Source organism: Corapipo altera, unplaced genomic scaffold, assembly GCF_003945725.1.
Source record: "Corapipo altera isolate COAL_440 unplaced genomic scaffold, ASM394572v1 2b, whole genome shotgun sequence".
In the NCBI taxonomy this organism is placed as follows: domain Eukaryota; kingdom Metazoa; phylum Chordata; class Aves; order Passeriformes; family Pipridae; genus Corapipo; species Corapipo altera.
Genome location: NW_020884874.1, coordinates 31522363 through 31534888, shown reverse-complemented (window position 1 = coordinate 31534888; position 12526 = coordinate 31522363). Strand labels below are relative to the sequence as shown.

At 39.1% G+C, this 12526-nt stretch overlaps 1 protein-coding gene across 1 annotated transcript in view; it reads left to right on the top strand.

The window, feature by feature from the left end:
- AGPAT4 (1-acylglycerol-3-phosphate O-acyltransferase 4) overlaps positions 1-12526 on the top strand; it is a 73786-nt gene that overhangs the window by 43875 nt on the left and 17385 nt on the right. Inside the window, exons 4-6 of the mRNA XM_027634134.1 lie at positions 3039-3200; positions 5380-5533; positions 11761-11863. Of these exons, the coding sequence (XP_027489935.1) occupies positions 3039-3200; positions 5380-5533; positions 11761-11863 (419 nt within the window). The remainder of the gene's footprint in view (positions 1-3038; positions 3201-5379; positions 5534-11760; positions 11864-12526) is intronic.

Below are 12526 nucleotides of genomic sequence, written 5' to 3'. Positions count from 1 at the left end.
CATGCATATTTCCATTTGAACAAACTTGGCCAAAATAAATTAACCTGGTTTAAAATTTTATTACTGTATATAAGTTGTCCCTGTCCAGCAGTAATTTCATTAAATATCTGTTGAAATTATGCAGTTCTGAGCACTGAAAATGCTTAACTTCCTTCAAGAAGGCACCTTACATGGAATAAATCAGCACTTTTTAATGAATTTTATTCTGTTGAACAAACTGAATTTGAAGGTTAGAGGTAACTGTCACGTATTTTACCAAAACACATTGGTAAAGAACAAGTTAGTAGCTGAAGTCAACCAGAGTTGCATTTTTTCCCTCAAGTATTTACACAGGAGCTGTGCACAGGTAGATGTCTGAAACAGAACAGACTGTAGCTCTAGTTATTGTGAAGGAGATGGTAACTCCTGAGGGGAGGCCAATGTATTCCTCCCACTCGAGAGCAGTCTTGCTAGTATAATGCAGTGAGAAGTTTCCTTTCTCTAATTAGTTCTGTCATTAGTCTTCCTTCTAATCCTAGGCCAGATGGGTGCACAAAACAGTGTGAGGTAACTTAGCTTCTTTTTATGTGCATCTAAGGAGTCATACTCACACATGTCTAGAAGAGCGCTTTTAAATTTTAAAAATGCATTGGCACAGTAAGTGAATAAGAACTTACCCTGGGGAAGAATTCAGACATCTCTTCTGCTTTTGTGGTTATACCTCTACCCATAACACCTTAGCTTACAGTATTGTTTCTTGGATCCACTGGGGGAGGGGGAAAAAAAAAACCAGTAGCAACTTCTCGTGTGCCTCTTGTGTAACTTGTACTCTTCTTAAAATACGCAAAACATTAGAAAATAGGTATGGTGAAATACTTATTTTAGTTAGCTTTTTGGACTGGAATTCTTGCATTTTAAAATCTGGGAGGAAGGACTACTGGATGGTTTTCTGACTCTGTGCTATGGAGGCCTTGCACATTCTATATTAAACACACCTAGGTTAGTTTATGGTAGTTCTCATGATACTGAATACTTACTGTACATAAACTTGAAGAGCATGTTGGGTTTTTTTCTCGCTGTTGGCCTCATTGTGCAGTGGCTTGTGCTAGGCTATGGCTGAGTTAGACAGTAGTTCCCAAAGGTTTTAACCCTCCCTGCTCAGCTAGGAACACTTAGCATCTCTTGGGGTTTCTTGAGCAAAACCTTGGCTTGACACGTACGGTGGAGAGGAGCACAAGAGCTTGTGAATTGATTTTTGTTCTTGTGAATGGAAGCTATACTGTACATGGTCTACAACAAAAATACTCTTTGGAGGCCTTTAAAGCTGTGTGCTAGAACTATTTACATTTATTTTGGAAGTAAGAAAATTTCTTGTATTAAGAGTAACTGAGAAAAGGAAAAGCAATAGTGTAGGAAAAAAACAGAGCTAAGGAGAGTGGTAGTAGCCTGTTTCTCTGTGCCCAGTTTTGGGAGCTGGAAGAGGAGGCTGGGCTCAGTGTTGCTGCTGCCCTGTAGTAGGGACTAAGGTAAAACATGGCTTGAAATTGAAATGACTAAAACTGTGCTGAATACTACAACTGCTCCTCGTGGAAGAGCTGGGTTTGGAGTCCTGATCTGAGCCCGTCACTGAAATACTGAAAGTCTCAAATGCTCAAGAGGGAGCACTTTATTATAGAGCATTAAATGATTTGACAGAGATGGTTCCTGCATGCTTAGAAATGGAATTGTCTGCAGTTTTCTATTCTGCTTCTGTGTAACAGTTGCTTGTGAAGCAATGTGATGTGCACTTGCCTTCCAGTCTTACGAGCTTTTAGATAGCTTAATTATTTAAGGTGTTTTCCTTCTGAAGGAAGGAGAACAGATGAAAGAAATGAGCTGAGATAAAGAATTAGGTCAAGTCTCTTTCCCTAGAAACCAAATGAACAACAGTGACCAAAAAAAAAAGAAAAAGAAATATTTTCTCTTGATGGTAACTTCTACCAATAAACAGTTTCTTCTAGTCAAATGCCATGTCCTGGAATCCATCTGCAGAGCATTTTGATGGGCTAGCTTATAATGATATCGTGGTTAGAAACTGGACTGTAATTATTCCATTTGCCCTATAAGAAAGTGTCACTGTTTTTCAGGAAAAACTGAAGCAACAATTTCTATATACACACAACACACATATGTGCCATTTTGTTAATTAAATAACCAAGAGAAACATGGGACAGCTCACCAAGGTTGGCTGGCTTGGAAGACAGAAAAGGAGCAAGTGGAATCAGTTTTCCTGCCCAAAGGGATGTCAGTCTGAGGTGATCACAGAGTTAAATTCTGGAGTAGGATTTGACTTTTGGAACTTGTTGAATGCTTGATAAATCATAGACTTCTTGTGGAGGGTCTGGACCAATTCCTTCAGTGGGTGTCTCACCTGTGAGACACGAAGAATGCTTTTTTTTTCCCCCCTGCTTCAGAAGCATGCTTTGAAGAGAAATTCACTACTGTATGTATTTCTGCCCTTTCATGAACAAACTTGAACACAAATCAAGTATTCTTATTCTTCCATTGGTAAACCATGTGTGCAAACATCAGTACGTTGTACAGCAATGGTTCTGTGACTCTGCTTCTTTTTTTTTTTCTTTTTTTTTTTTTTGATCATGGTGAGAAGTCCCACCACTGGGGAGAAGTATAGCTGCTCGTAAAGGAACTTGAGTTGCCACTGTCCAGGATTGGCTTGAATTAAGAATTTCTGTTGATATGGTTTGGGTCTTTTGCATCAATCTCAGTGTTTGAAGGAATTTGGCTTCTGTTTTGTTTCAGCATTTGGGTAGGAAAGACAAACACACACACATACGTGTTTAATTCTGGAAGTCTTCCATGCAGGTATCTGATATTAGATTTGACTGTTCTGTCATATGAGAAAAACTTATTTTTCTTTGTTTTTGTTTTTACGCTGGTGTTAAAACTGGGACTGGTCAATAGGAACCAATATATGAGTGTCTAACTGTGCGTGTATCATACTCACAGTGAATTCTTAAGTGGTTTAACTCTGTTTTCCTTGCTTTGATTCTGTCTTGCAGAGTTCCAAAGTGCTTGCGAAGAAGGAGCTCTCCTACATGCCTATCATTGGCTGGATGTGGTATTTCCTAGAGATAGTCTTCTGCAAGCGCAAGTGGGAAGAAGATCGGAAAACAGTCATACAGAAGTTGCTGAGTCTCCGGGACTACCCTGAAAACTTTTGGGTGGGTGATGACTAACAAGTGGGGTGTGATGTGCTATAATGCTTGGCAGGAATGAAGGGCACAGATGATATGTGATATTCACCAGCTTGCTCCTGAGAACTTTGATTCGTGAACTTCCTGGCGGCATCAGGAGAGTATTCTCGAAGAATTGAATTTTCTCTGGAATTTCCCATGTAATAGTCTGTCTTGTCTGTTTTCTTTCTCTGTAGTATGGAGCCCTACAGATGTCACTGCAAAAATACCTGCACTGTGATCCATTCAGTAAATCTTGTGGTCCTCTAAATACAGGAGCCTGGATAGGGGTAGATGTGGGGATTCATGGCGGTGTAACAGATGCATGTGACGATGTTGTGTTGAAACACATCAGCCGTATTCTTTACCTAAGATCCCCTCTTGCCTTAGATTGCAGAGTTCCTACTAGTGTTTTCCCCTTCCATGTGATTTTGCCTTTCCTGTGAATGTGCTTGGTCAGACATTGCGCAGTAGAAGTGGAAGCCACAGATAAGTACCTGGTCAGAGATATGGCCCACTGAGGCCATCAGCTGTGTTACAGGGAGAGGATTGGTGTCACTTTTCAGTAATAAGAAAGTGTTACTTTTTGCATTGCTATCATTTTTTAGTATTGACCCTGCCTGGTGTTTCCTGGTTTGAGAATGAAAAGCCTTTGAATTTTTTCTCTTAGTAATCGGAAAAATTGTAGTTCTCACGAGCTAGTGATGGCAAGAGGGCAATTTGGTTAAAGAAATGGTATATTAAGCAGCCTCACCAGAGCCTACAGAACCTATTGCTTAGGAAGCAGTTTCTTCATGAATATGTATGTGCTGAATCTCTCATTCTCTGAAACAGACTTTTTTTTTTAATTGTCATTGATTTAAACAAGTGCTAAGCTGTGCTTCGATAATGTTTAGATGACTTCCAGGCAGAAGACTGTGTAGTAGAGGGGCCATTCTTGGTTTTCAGTTTCAGTTTATCTCACTGAGATTTGCCTGTTCTCTGTGACTTGTAAAAGGCATTTGAATGCCCTTCTATGCACCTAGGTAGTTCAACTCTAATCAGTGAGCACAAGCCACCACTGTCCTATAGATACTAATTACTAAGAAGGAACTATACCTGCATACAGGAGATAGTTGTTGTTGTACACCTGGGGTTATTGCATGTGGAATTTTAATTTGCCTTTGTATGATGACATATGTCAAAAGGCACAACAATAGCACCTTGGAAGGTAGACGGGCAAAGCATGGGAAGTGGACTAGAGAGATTTTCTCATCAGTTTCTGTATGTTTCATCTAGCTGCTTAACATTATGCTTGTGATACATCAGAAGTGGTCTTGGATGAGCTAGGGCTGAAAGCTGTCTGCTTGGCTAGTTTTCTTCAATCTCTGTCTTTGTTGGCTATATTTTGCTGTGGGTTCTGAGGACTTAGCTTGTGTGATGTGGCAGTGCTCTCTGATGTGTTAGTTTGCGTTCAGGCTTGGCAGAAAGCAGATGAGCAAGTGGTAAATCTCCAAAGATCTGTGTGCTCTCCCCTGCCTGCCAGTGGCAAGACTGTAATTGTTCATGTCTGAGCACTTCCACTCTATAGTTCATAAGTGCATGAGGCTTTCAGTTGTCCTGCATCTCCTGCCTTACATCTGTTACCAGCTCTATCCCTGGCATCAGAGTTGCTGTGTGTAGTTGTCAGTGTCTTTGTGCCATAAGTGAAAGCCAGAGGGTTGGAGTCAGGGGGTGCAAGCTGGGCGATGAAGCATTTCCTATAAATGTCTTCAGTTTAGACACTTACCAAGATTTAGATACCATGATACCTCTACACTTCACCATCAGTGAACCATTTGCAACAGGAGTATATTTTGAGTGTAGGGATTGAGTGACTCATTTAGAGAAATCAAGTCATTCTGATAGCAAGTAGCAGAGCAGATGATTAGGTCTAAAAGCTGGAGTTCAAACCAGAGGATGGCAAGTTGGATGAGTGTTTGGTTTTGACTTTTTTGTTGTTTGTTTGTGTGTTTGTTTCGAATTTTTTACTTCAGTCAAATAAATTACCTAAATGTGTATGTGGCTGCAACTGTTCCTGCTAGCAGTCTTAACTTGGGCTGTGCTGGTGGGAATTAGAAACACCTCTGCTCAGTCAGATGTAGAAGACCTGAGCTTCTGTCTAACTGTAGTTCTCTCTTGGTTTTAGTTCCTGATTCATTGCGAGGGCACAAGGTTCACAGAACAGAAGCACCAGATTAGCATGCAGGTAGCCGAAGCCAAAGGTCTGCCCAAGCTCAAGTATCACCTACTGCCACGAACAAAAGGATTTGCTGTCACCGTGCAGTGTTTGAGAAATGTAGGTAAGGAAAGTCACAGGGAAAAATGCTAAATGGTTATTTCATCCAGCTACTGTCAGTTTGCCATGCTTTTCTTTTTCCTGTAGCGTGAGTCCTAGCAGAAAAGCTCTGGGATCCTGTCTGACCTTTTTTGCACTATCCTGTGATTTTACTAATAAAGTCCTGGAGCAACTTGGGGGTTTTTATTATTATTACATTTGTTTCATTTTCTGTTACTGTGACTGTGTATTGGGAAATCTCAAATTGCATATTTTGTGCCTGGTGTCAAAGGATAGTATTTCTTAGTATTTACTAAACTATTCTATTCTAAATGAAGCAAATGCATCAGTAGAGAATCTGAGGTAGTGTGTCTTACAATGTTTCCTTGTGGTAAATACCTGCCTCAAATGATATAATTTTTAAATTTTAAAAAAAATATTCTGCTTTAAGTTCCTATATAGATTTGCTCTTTAGAGTTTCTTTGTGGAGCTGAGGAAGGGGAGTAGACCTTGACTGAAGATACATGTAGCCAAAATTTTTAAACAAATTATTTCTGCATTACAGAACATGAAGTAAGTTTTTCTTTGTTAATGTTGTTCTTAGCTCCTTATCCCCCAGTTTTGGCACCTTTAAGATGACATCAGTAAGAATATTGCACACAATTCCTTTGAAGTGATTTTTTTTTTTTGACTAATACTATCTATCAGAGTCGTCTGCTGTGGACTTCATGGGCAAAGGAAAGACAGTGCTAAGTAGCCATAGTGTTACGGTATTTTTGGGGGTTGGTAGAGTTATGTATTGTTAAAAGACTGTTGCATAAGAAAGACAAAGTGGTTATGGGTTTAGAAGAAAATGTTCTAGCTTGACTGAAGCTAATATCAAAACTTCTTTTATCTTTGAAGACACATTTTCATGTGGCATATCTGGGATAGTTGCTGTAAAAAAAACTTTGCAGTCAGCTGTCTTGCTATCTGTCATATTTCTTCTACATATCCTCTTGTGAGTCAGGTAGATCGTATCACTGTTGTAGCTTACCAGGCACCTACAACTTTCCACCCCCAAAATGGATAGCATAGCTTGGATCTTTTCTGATACATGAAGAAGAGGTAAGTTATGTGAAGCATCCAGTAACCCCCTTAAGGGCACAGTTTAACCTTGCCTTTTGAATAAGGGTGGCTGTTTGACTGAGGGCAGGGAGGTGGTAGACTTGAGGCACTGAAGAAGAGATGAGTCAAAACCCTGCGACCTCTAATGCCCTGAGGTGGGAATCAGGGACAGGTTATTTTGGTGGTGATTTTGTTCTTTTCACTGCTCTGTGTAGTACAAGTGAAATAAGGCATGATTGTGGACAAATAGCTGATTTGTGGGAATATGTTTCAAAAGGAAACAATTGTAGGGAACGCAAGTGACATTTATAAAAACTTTTTGGTGTTCATGTGATACACTACAGTAACATTTACTAGGATCCTAAATATTTGAAATACATTCAAAACAATAAGGCCGAGACTGCTAGATTACTCATATACTTAGCGGAGTGTGTGTCATTGCCTCACTCCAGAAGCTGTGACTCGCTAGATGAGGCAATGTAAGGCCACTAAGAAGGTAGTACTTCCCTGTGAGGGTTCAAGGAGAAGCACAGAGCCATAGCTTCTCATATACAGTTTCAACAAAAATTGTCGAGCTTGAAAACCCAACCAACAAACCTCTGAGGGTTTGATGACCCCATATCAGTGTTGCATGTTTTTCCGGATGTGTTGCTTTACTTGCCTTGCCACTTTTTGCAATGAAAGGGAGATACCAGGGTTATTGTCTGGGTTATTATATGTTTCTCTCCTATAGAGACAAGGGGTACATGTGACGAGCATTTGAAAAGCCTTTGTAAACAATGTCTTATTTTTAGAACTCCTTGTAACATTTTTATGTACAGATAACAAGGAAGTCCATGCATGTTTTTTGAATAGAGAATGTGATGGGAATCTGTTTTGACAGTCCATAATCTAGAAATGTAAGCTCTATCTAGAAGTTAGGTCAAATCTGCAGTGGGGTATTCCTCTGCATCTCGAAAAATGAGAGACGGGTGCTGAGCTCCCTGAATCCAATTTGAGTCCTGCTATTTAGGCTAATGCACTTTCAGATCTCCCACAAGGGGTGGTGGCCCTGGCTGGAGCTGGAGCACCATGTAGCAGTGAAATCAAGCCACAGGTTTTGGACCAGTTCACAGCTGGGTGTGGCAGAGCTTCTATCTGGTTTTTTTCCACTTCTTTCTGACAAAGGTGTGATTCCACTTGTTTGAGGCTGTAGTACTACAGCATGGATAGATGGTGTTCTTTCCATCTGTAGAGGTAATTCACCCATAGTAGCAGTGATCACAGGTTGGTCCTCTTCAAAACTTTGTATCAACTCTTAATGCTCTATGGTGCAGTCATTCTGGAAGTAGTTCTGAAGTACTTCTGCAGTAGTCAGAAATAGACGTTGGTGACATGAGCCTGGCTAGTCCTGTTTTGAAAAAATTACCTTCAGAAGGAGTTTATTCAATGTACTTAGGTGAGAAGTTGCCTCCATACTAGTGATGCCATTTCTGTCAGCATAAGCAGATATATTTGGATAAAAATATCTTTCACGTGAGAGAACAAGTAAAGGACCTTCCCTCCTAAATCATTTCTTTCATAAGTGATAATGGAATTCTTTTCTTCTCAGAGATTTACTTTCACAAGTTCAGACCTCTGCACTTGATTCTTAAAGAAGTGCTTTTAATATTTTTTGAACTTTTCTGATAATTTTTTTGGTGACCGTCTCTCCCAGTATGGTAGTAGAGACACAGTCACCAGGAGCTTAATCTCTAGAAGCTATTTGCTGTCTTAATAAATTGCTGTTTGCTACCTGTACTGTTCATGGAAGCAAATGGAAATGCAGATCCGTTTCTAAAACACTCATACATGATTTACCATAAAAATAAATGTCATAAATACTGCAAAAGATATATTTAACTGTTACTTTTATTGCCTGGCTGTATATCAGGCAATTCCTTTCAGCTGTTTTTATTTAGTGAAGACTTGTATTTAAAAATATGCCTCAAGATGGGTTGTAGATAAGCCCAAGTTGTGTTGTGCACCTTTTCCTCCAGTTGTGCACACTGGGAACTACTGTCCTAGAGGAAATGCATGAGAATAAATTCCAGAGTGGTGTTCTCATGGAGATCAGTATGACAGTGTTTGAGTCTTGCAATGACTTTTTTCTTCCCTTGAGTTGCAGTTTAGTCCTGGATTATTATTTGTTTTCAAATGGGCTTCTAGTCATCATCCAGAGAAAGTTACCAAGTTTGAGAGGATGAGTGATTTTTGACCAAGCTGACCAGAGCAATGAAATGGCAAATCAAAGGATTGTGTCAAGGTGGTAACATACCAAAAATACAGTGAATTCCACTGTACCTTCCCCTCCGTTTTGCAATCTTCGGATCATTGTGTGCTAGTATGAAGGTGCATGTAGGTCTACTCATTTCCTGTAGGTTGATTTGTTAGATGATCCACCATGATTCTGGCATGATCCTCCATGACCACAAAATAATGCGTGAAATTCAAGAGGACAGTTAAATAAGAAGAATCCTCTCTAGATGCGTAATCTGAAGATTTATTTTTCTTTTAGGTTGAAGTTAAGAAATTAAATCTTTTTTATTTACTTTTTAAGTACATAGCTCTCTATCAGAATGCTGTACAGAGAACAAAGTTAAAGATGGGAAAAAAAGCTGTGCAGAGATTAGAAAGCAAACAAAAAAAACCCTAGACTTTTTTAACAGGAAATAGCAATTCAGCTGGAAAAATTTTTGTTTTAGTTATGATCTATTCTGAGCCTTTGAAACGGCTTTCAAAGACTTGTGTTTGATTTTTAATGAAAAAGAGGTTTTAAGATATAATTTCTTCATAGAAAATATTTCACAAATGAAGCAAAACTTCTGTATTAGCCCAAGAGTGAGGCAGTTGTTGCAATGTTTTCAAGATAGTATGGAGTTATTTTTTTACTTGTTTTAGAAAGTGAAATTTCTGGACTCCTCAGCTTTTGGATGAGAAAGTCATGAGAGGTCTAGTTCTAATTATATAATTACAAAATCCACGTTTAACAATAACCAGTTCGCACAGCATGCTAGTGCTGCTTTAGCTGTGGAAGCTTTCTGGCAAATTTTAAATTCATGCAGTCGTTTTCTTTGACACTTCTATTGTTGTTCTTTTTCTACACTTTCAGAATGAAAAAGCTGAAGTCTTTAGTTATCTTCAGTTATATCTGGATATAACAGAGGTCTCTTTACTCCTGCACATGCTGTCATTGTCTTGGGTTTGACACTGCTTTGCACCAGAAGATTTCAATGTGTTATTAAAAGGGACTGGACTGAATATAAAACTATAGACCGGTTGCAAACTGGAATAGGATTTCTTTTTTTTCCCTGGAGAAAAGGAAGATTCTGTAAGGCTGTCAGCTATAAAGATGTTCCTGGCCCACTCTGCAGAAGCTTTTTTCAGAACAGGAGAACCATCTTCCAATTTGTCTGAACAAAAGCCAATTCATATAAAAAATCAAAGGGAGATATCTTGTAAAAAAATGAAAGAACAAGTGTTCTGTATATCATACTTTGCTTTATTGCATCCCTATTGTCGTTAGAATAATGCTATTAAAGAATAAACTAAGAAGCTTACCCTGAATAAACCAAACTGAGCTCTTGTTTTCATTCAATTACATTGGATTAGTAAATTAGAGTAGATTAGTAAAATCCTTCTATGCTAAGAAGCTTAAAAATGGAGGCAGATACTTTTTAAAAAAAAAAGTAATTTCTAACTTGTACAGGGAGAGTAGTCTGCTAGAAGTAGATTTTAGCTTATGTGTTGCAGTTTTGAGTGTGGGCTAAGAATCTAACTGTAGTAGGAAAAGAATGGAGTTGTTAGTGCGAGGGACAGTCTGTAGCAGTGGCAGGGGTTTGGCCTTTGTGTTCAGGATTTCCTTTCAGTGCTGAAGCTGTTCTGTGCTTTGCATTCTGTTTTGGAGTGACAAATGATGTGGTGAGTTTCTGGGAGCTGAATGCTGTGATCAAGCCAAATTTACCTCTCTATAACTAGAGAGGTTTCAAAACCAAGAGCGAATCTGTGCTATGTAATAAAAGTCTTTCTTAGACGGGTCAAGAGCTCTCACAATAAAGGTTCATGACATGCGTTTTTATTCATTATTGCAAAACTCTGGAGCAGGAAACTTAAAATACAGCAAGCTACAGGTGAAATGCTTGTTAGTCACATGACAAAAAAAGATAAGTTTTTTTGCTGTCATTGATCTTAGAACTCATACCATGATGCACAACATATTTCAATGTCAGGAAAATGAATTGTTCTCTGGTAATTTTGTGACATCAGGAAAATAAGCATATGTTCAGACAGACTTTTTTGAAACACTGTATGTGGTTTAACAGTGAATGTTTTTTCTTTGGAAACTGCTTGTTAATGCTGTCTGGTTTAACTGCGATTGGCCTTTGCAAATGCTTTTGCTGTAACTGCTCAGTCCTGAACTGCAGAAACAATTTTCTTAGCACTGAAACTTTGGCTGCAGTTTTGTTCAGTGGAACTTGTATGTTATATGCGTCACATTTGCATGTCTTCATAGCAGCAGCCCAGCTCACACAAGATGTGATCTGCCATTCTGTGTCTGCCTTTGCCCTATAGCAACTCTCTAAGTTATCAAATAAGGGACATGAAAGGGGGGTTGGTTTTTACCCCAGCAATTTATAGTTACATTAAGCCCTTCTGCTGTAGGATGTCTCCCCCCCACACACACACTTTACCTATTCTTAGTCAAAGGGTATATATTGTTCATTGTTTATAAAGTGTTTATCTGCGTGGTTGCTTCCCCCCTTATTTAGGGGGGTAGTTGAATCATTCACAGTGAGTCAAGACAGACAACAGTTTTTCAACCATTGACTCCTAGGAAGTCCTAGGTACAGTCTGTCAGAAACTGTAATTGTATGCCTGTCATTCTGCACCTGATGGGGAAGGAGGCAAGGGTGTAGAGCAGACCTTTTCATTCTGCTAGTGCAGTTTCTGAAAGGGTCACTGGTTATTTGCCTTCTTAAATCCTGCATGTCAAGTGTTCCATTGTTATTTTTACCTTGGTGACAGCTCAAACTGTGGTGCTATTTAAATATTCTCCTTGTCTGAGAGATAATGGCTTATTTCCATTGTATTACTATGGTAATCACATAACTGTTTCTCTTTTTGTAGTTTCTGCAGTCTACGATTCTACTCTCAATTTTAGAAATAATGAAAATCCAACATTGCTGGGAGTTCTAAATGGAAAAAAATATCATGCAGATTTGTATGTAAGGCAAGTAATCCATAGTTTAATTCCTTTTTAGCATACAGGAGTGTGTACTTGCAGTCGCAATTGGACGAATAAGGGAATGTTTTCAAGTAGGTGATGAAAAGCAAATCTCTACCAACCTGGCTTCACAGAGCTTCAGATAAAAACTCCTATTGGATGGGAAAGGTTTCTTGTAAAGTTCTGTGACTGTAAATATGTGGGGAACCCATAAGTGTCTACACTACTTTTTGTTTGTTATTTTTTTATTCATTTGTCTGTCTCTTGGCTCAGGAGCAGCAGAAGGGCCTCTTTTCACTCCCTTGGCCAGAACATCATCTAAGTGTTCAGATGGAGTTGCTTTATACCTGTCTCTGGCACAGGAGTTCCAACTGTGGTGGAGGCCAGGCTGAGGACTGTTCCTCTCTCTGTTGGTATAGTTGATGTATTTGCCTGCTGCTTTAATGAAAAAAACATTACTTGGATTCCTTTTCATTAATGTTTCTATAAGTGATGAATACCGCAATGGATTTCCATAATCTTAATGGGAATGAGCCAATTCCCAAGTGAGGTTCTACCAGCAGCACCCATACTACAGGCACTCAGGACATGAGATAGTTTAGGGTTGGAGCATAGGAGCCTAAAAGTAACACCACAAGTGATCAGGAGTTCATCATAACCCCTTTAGAG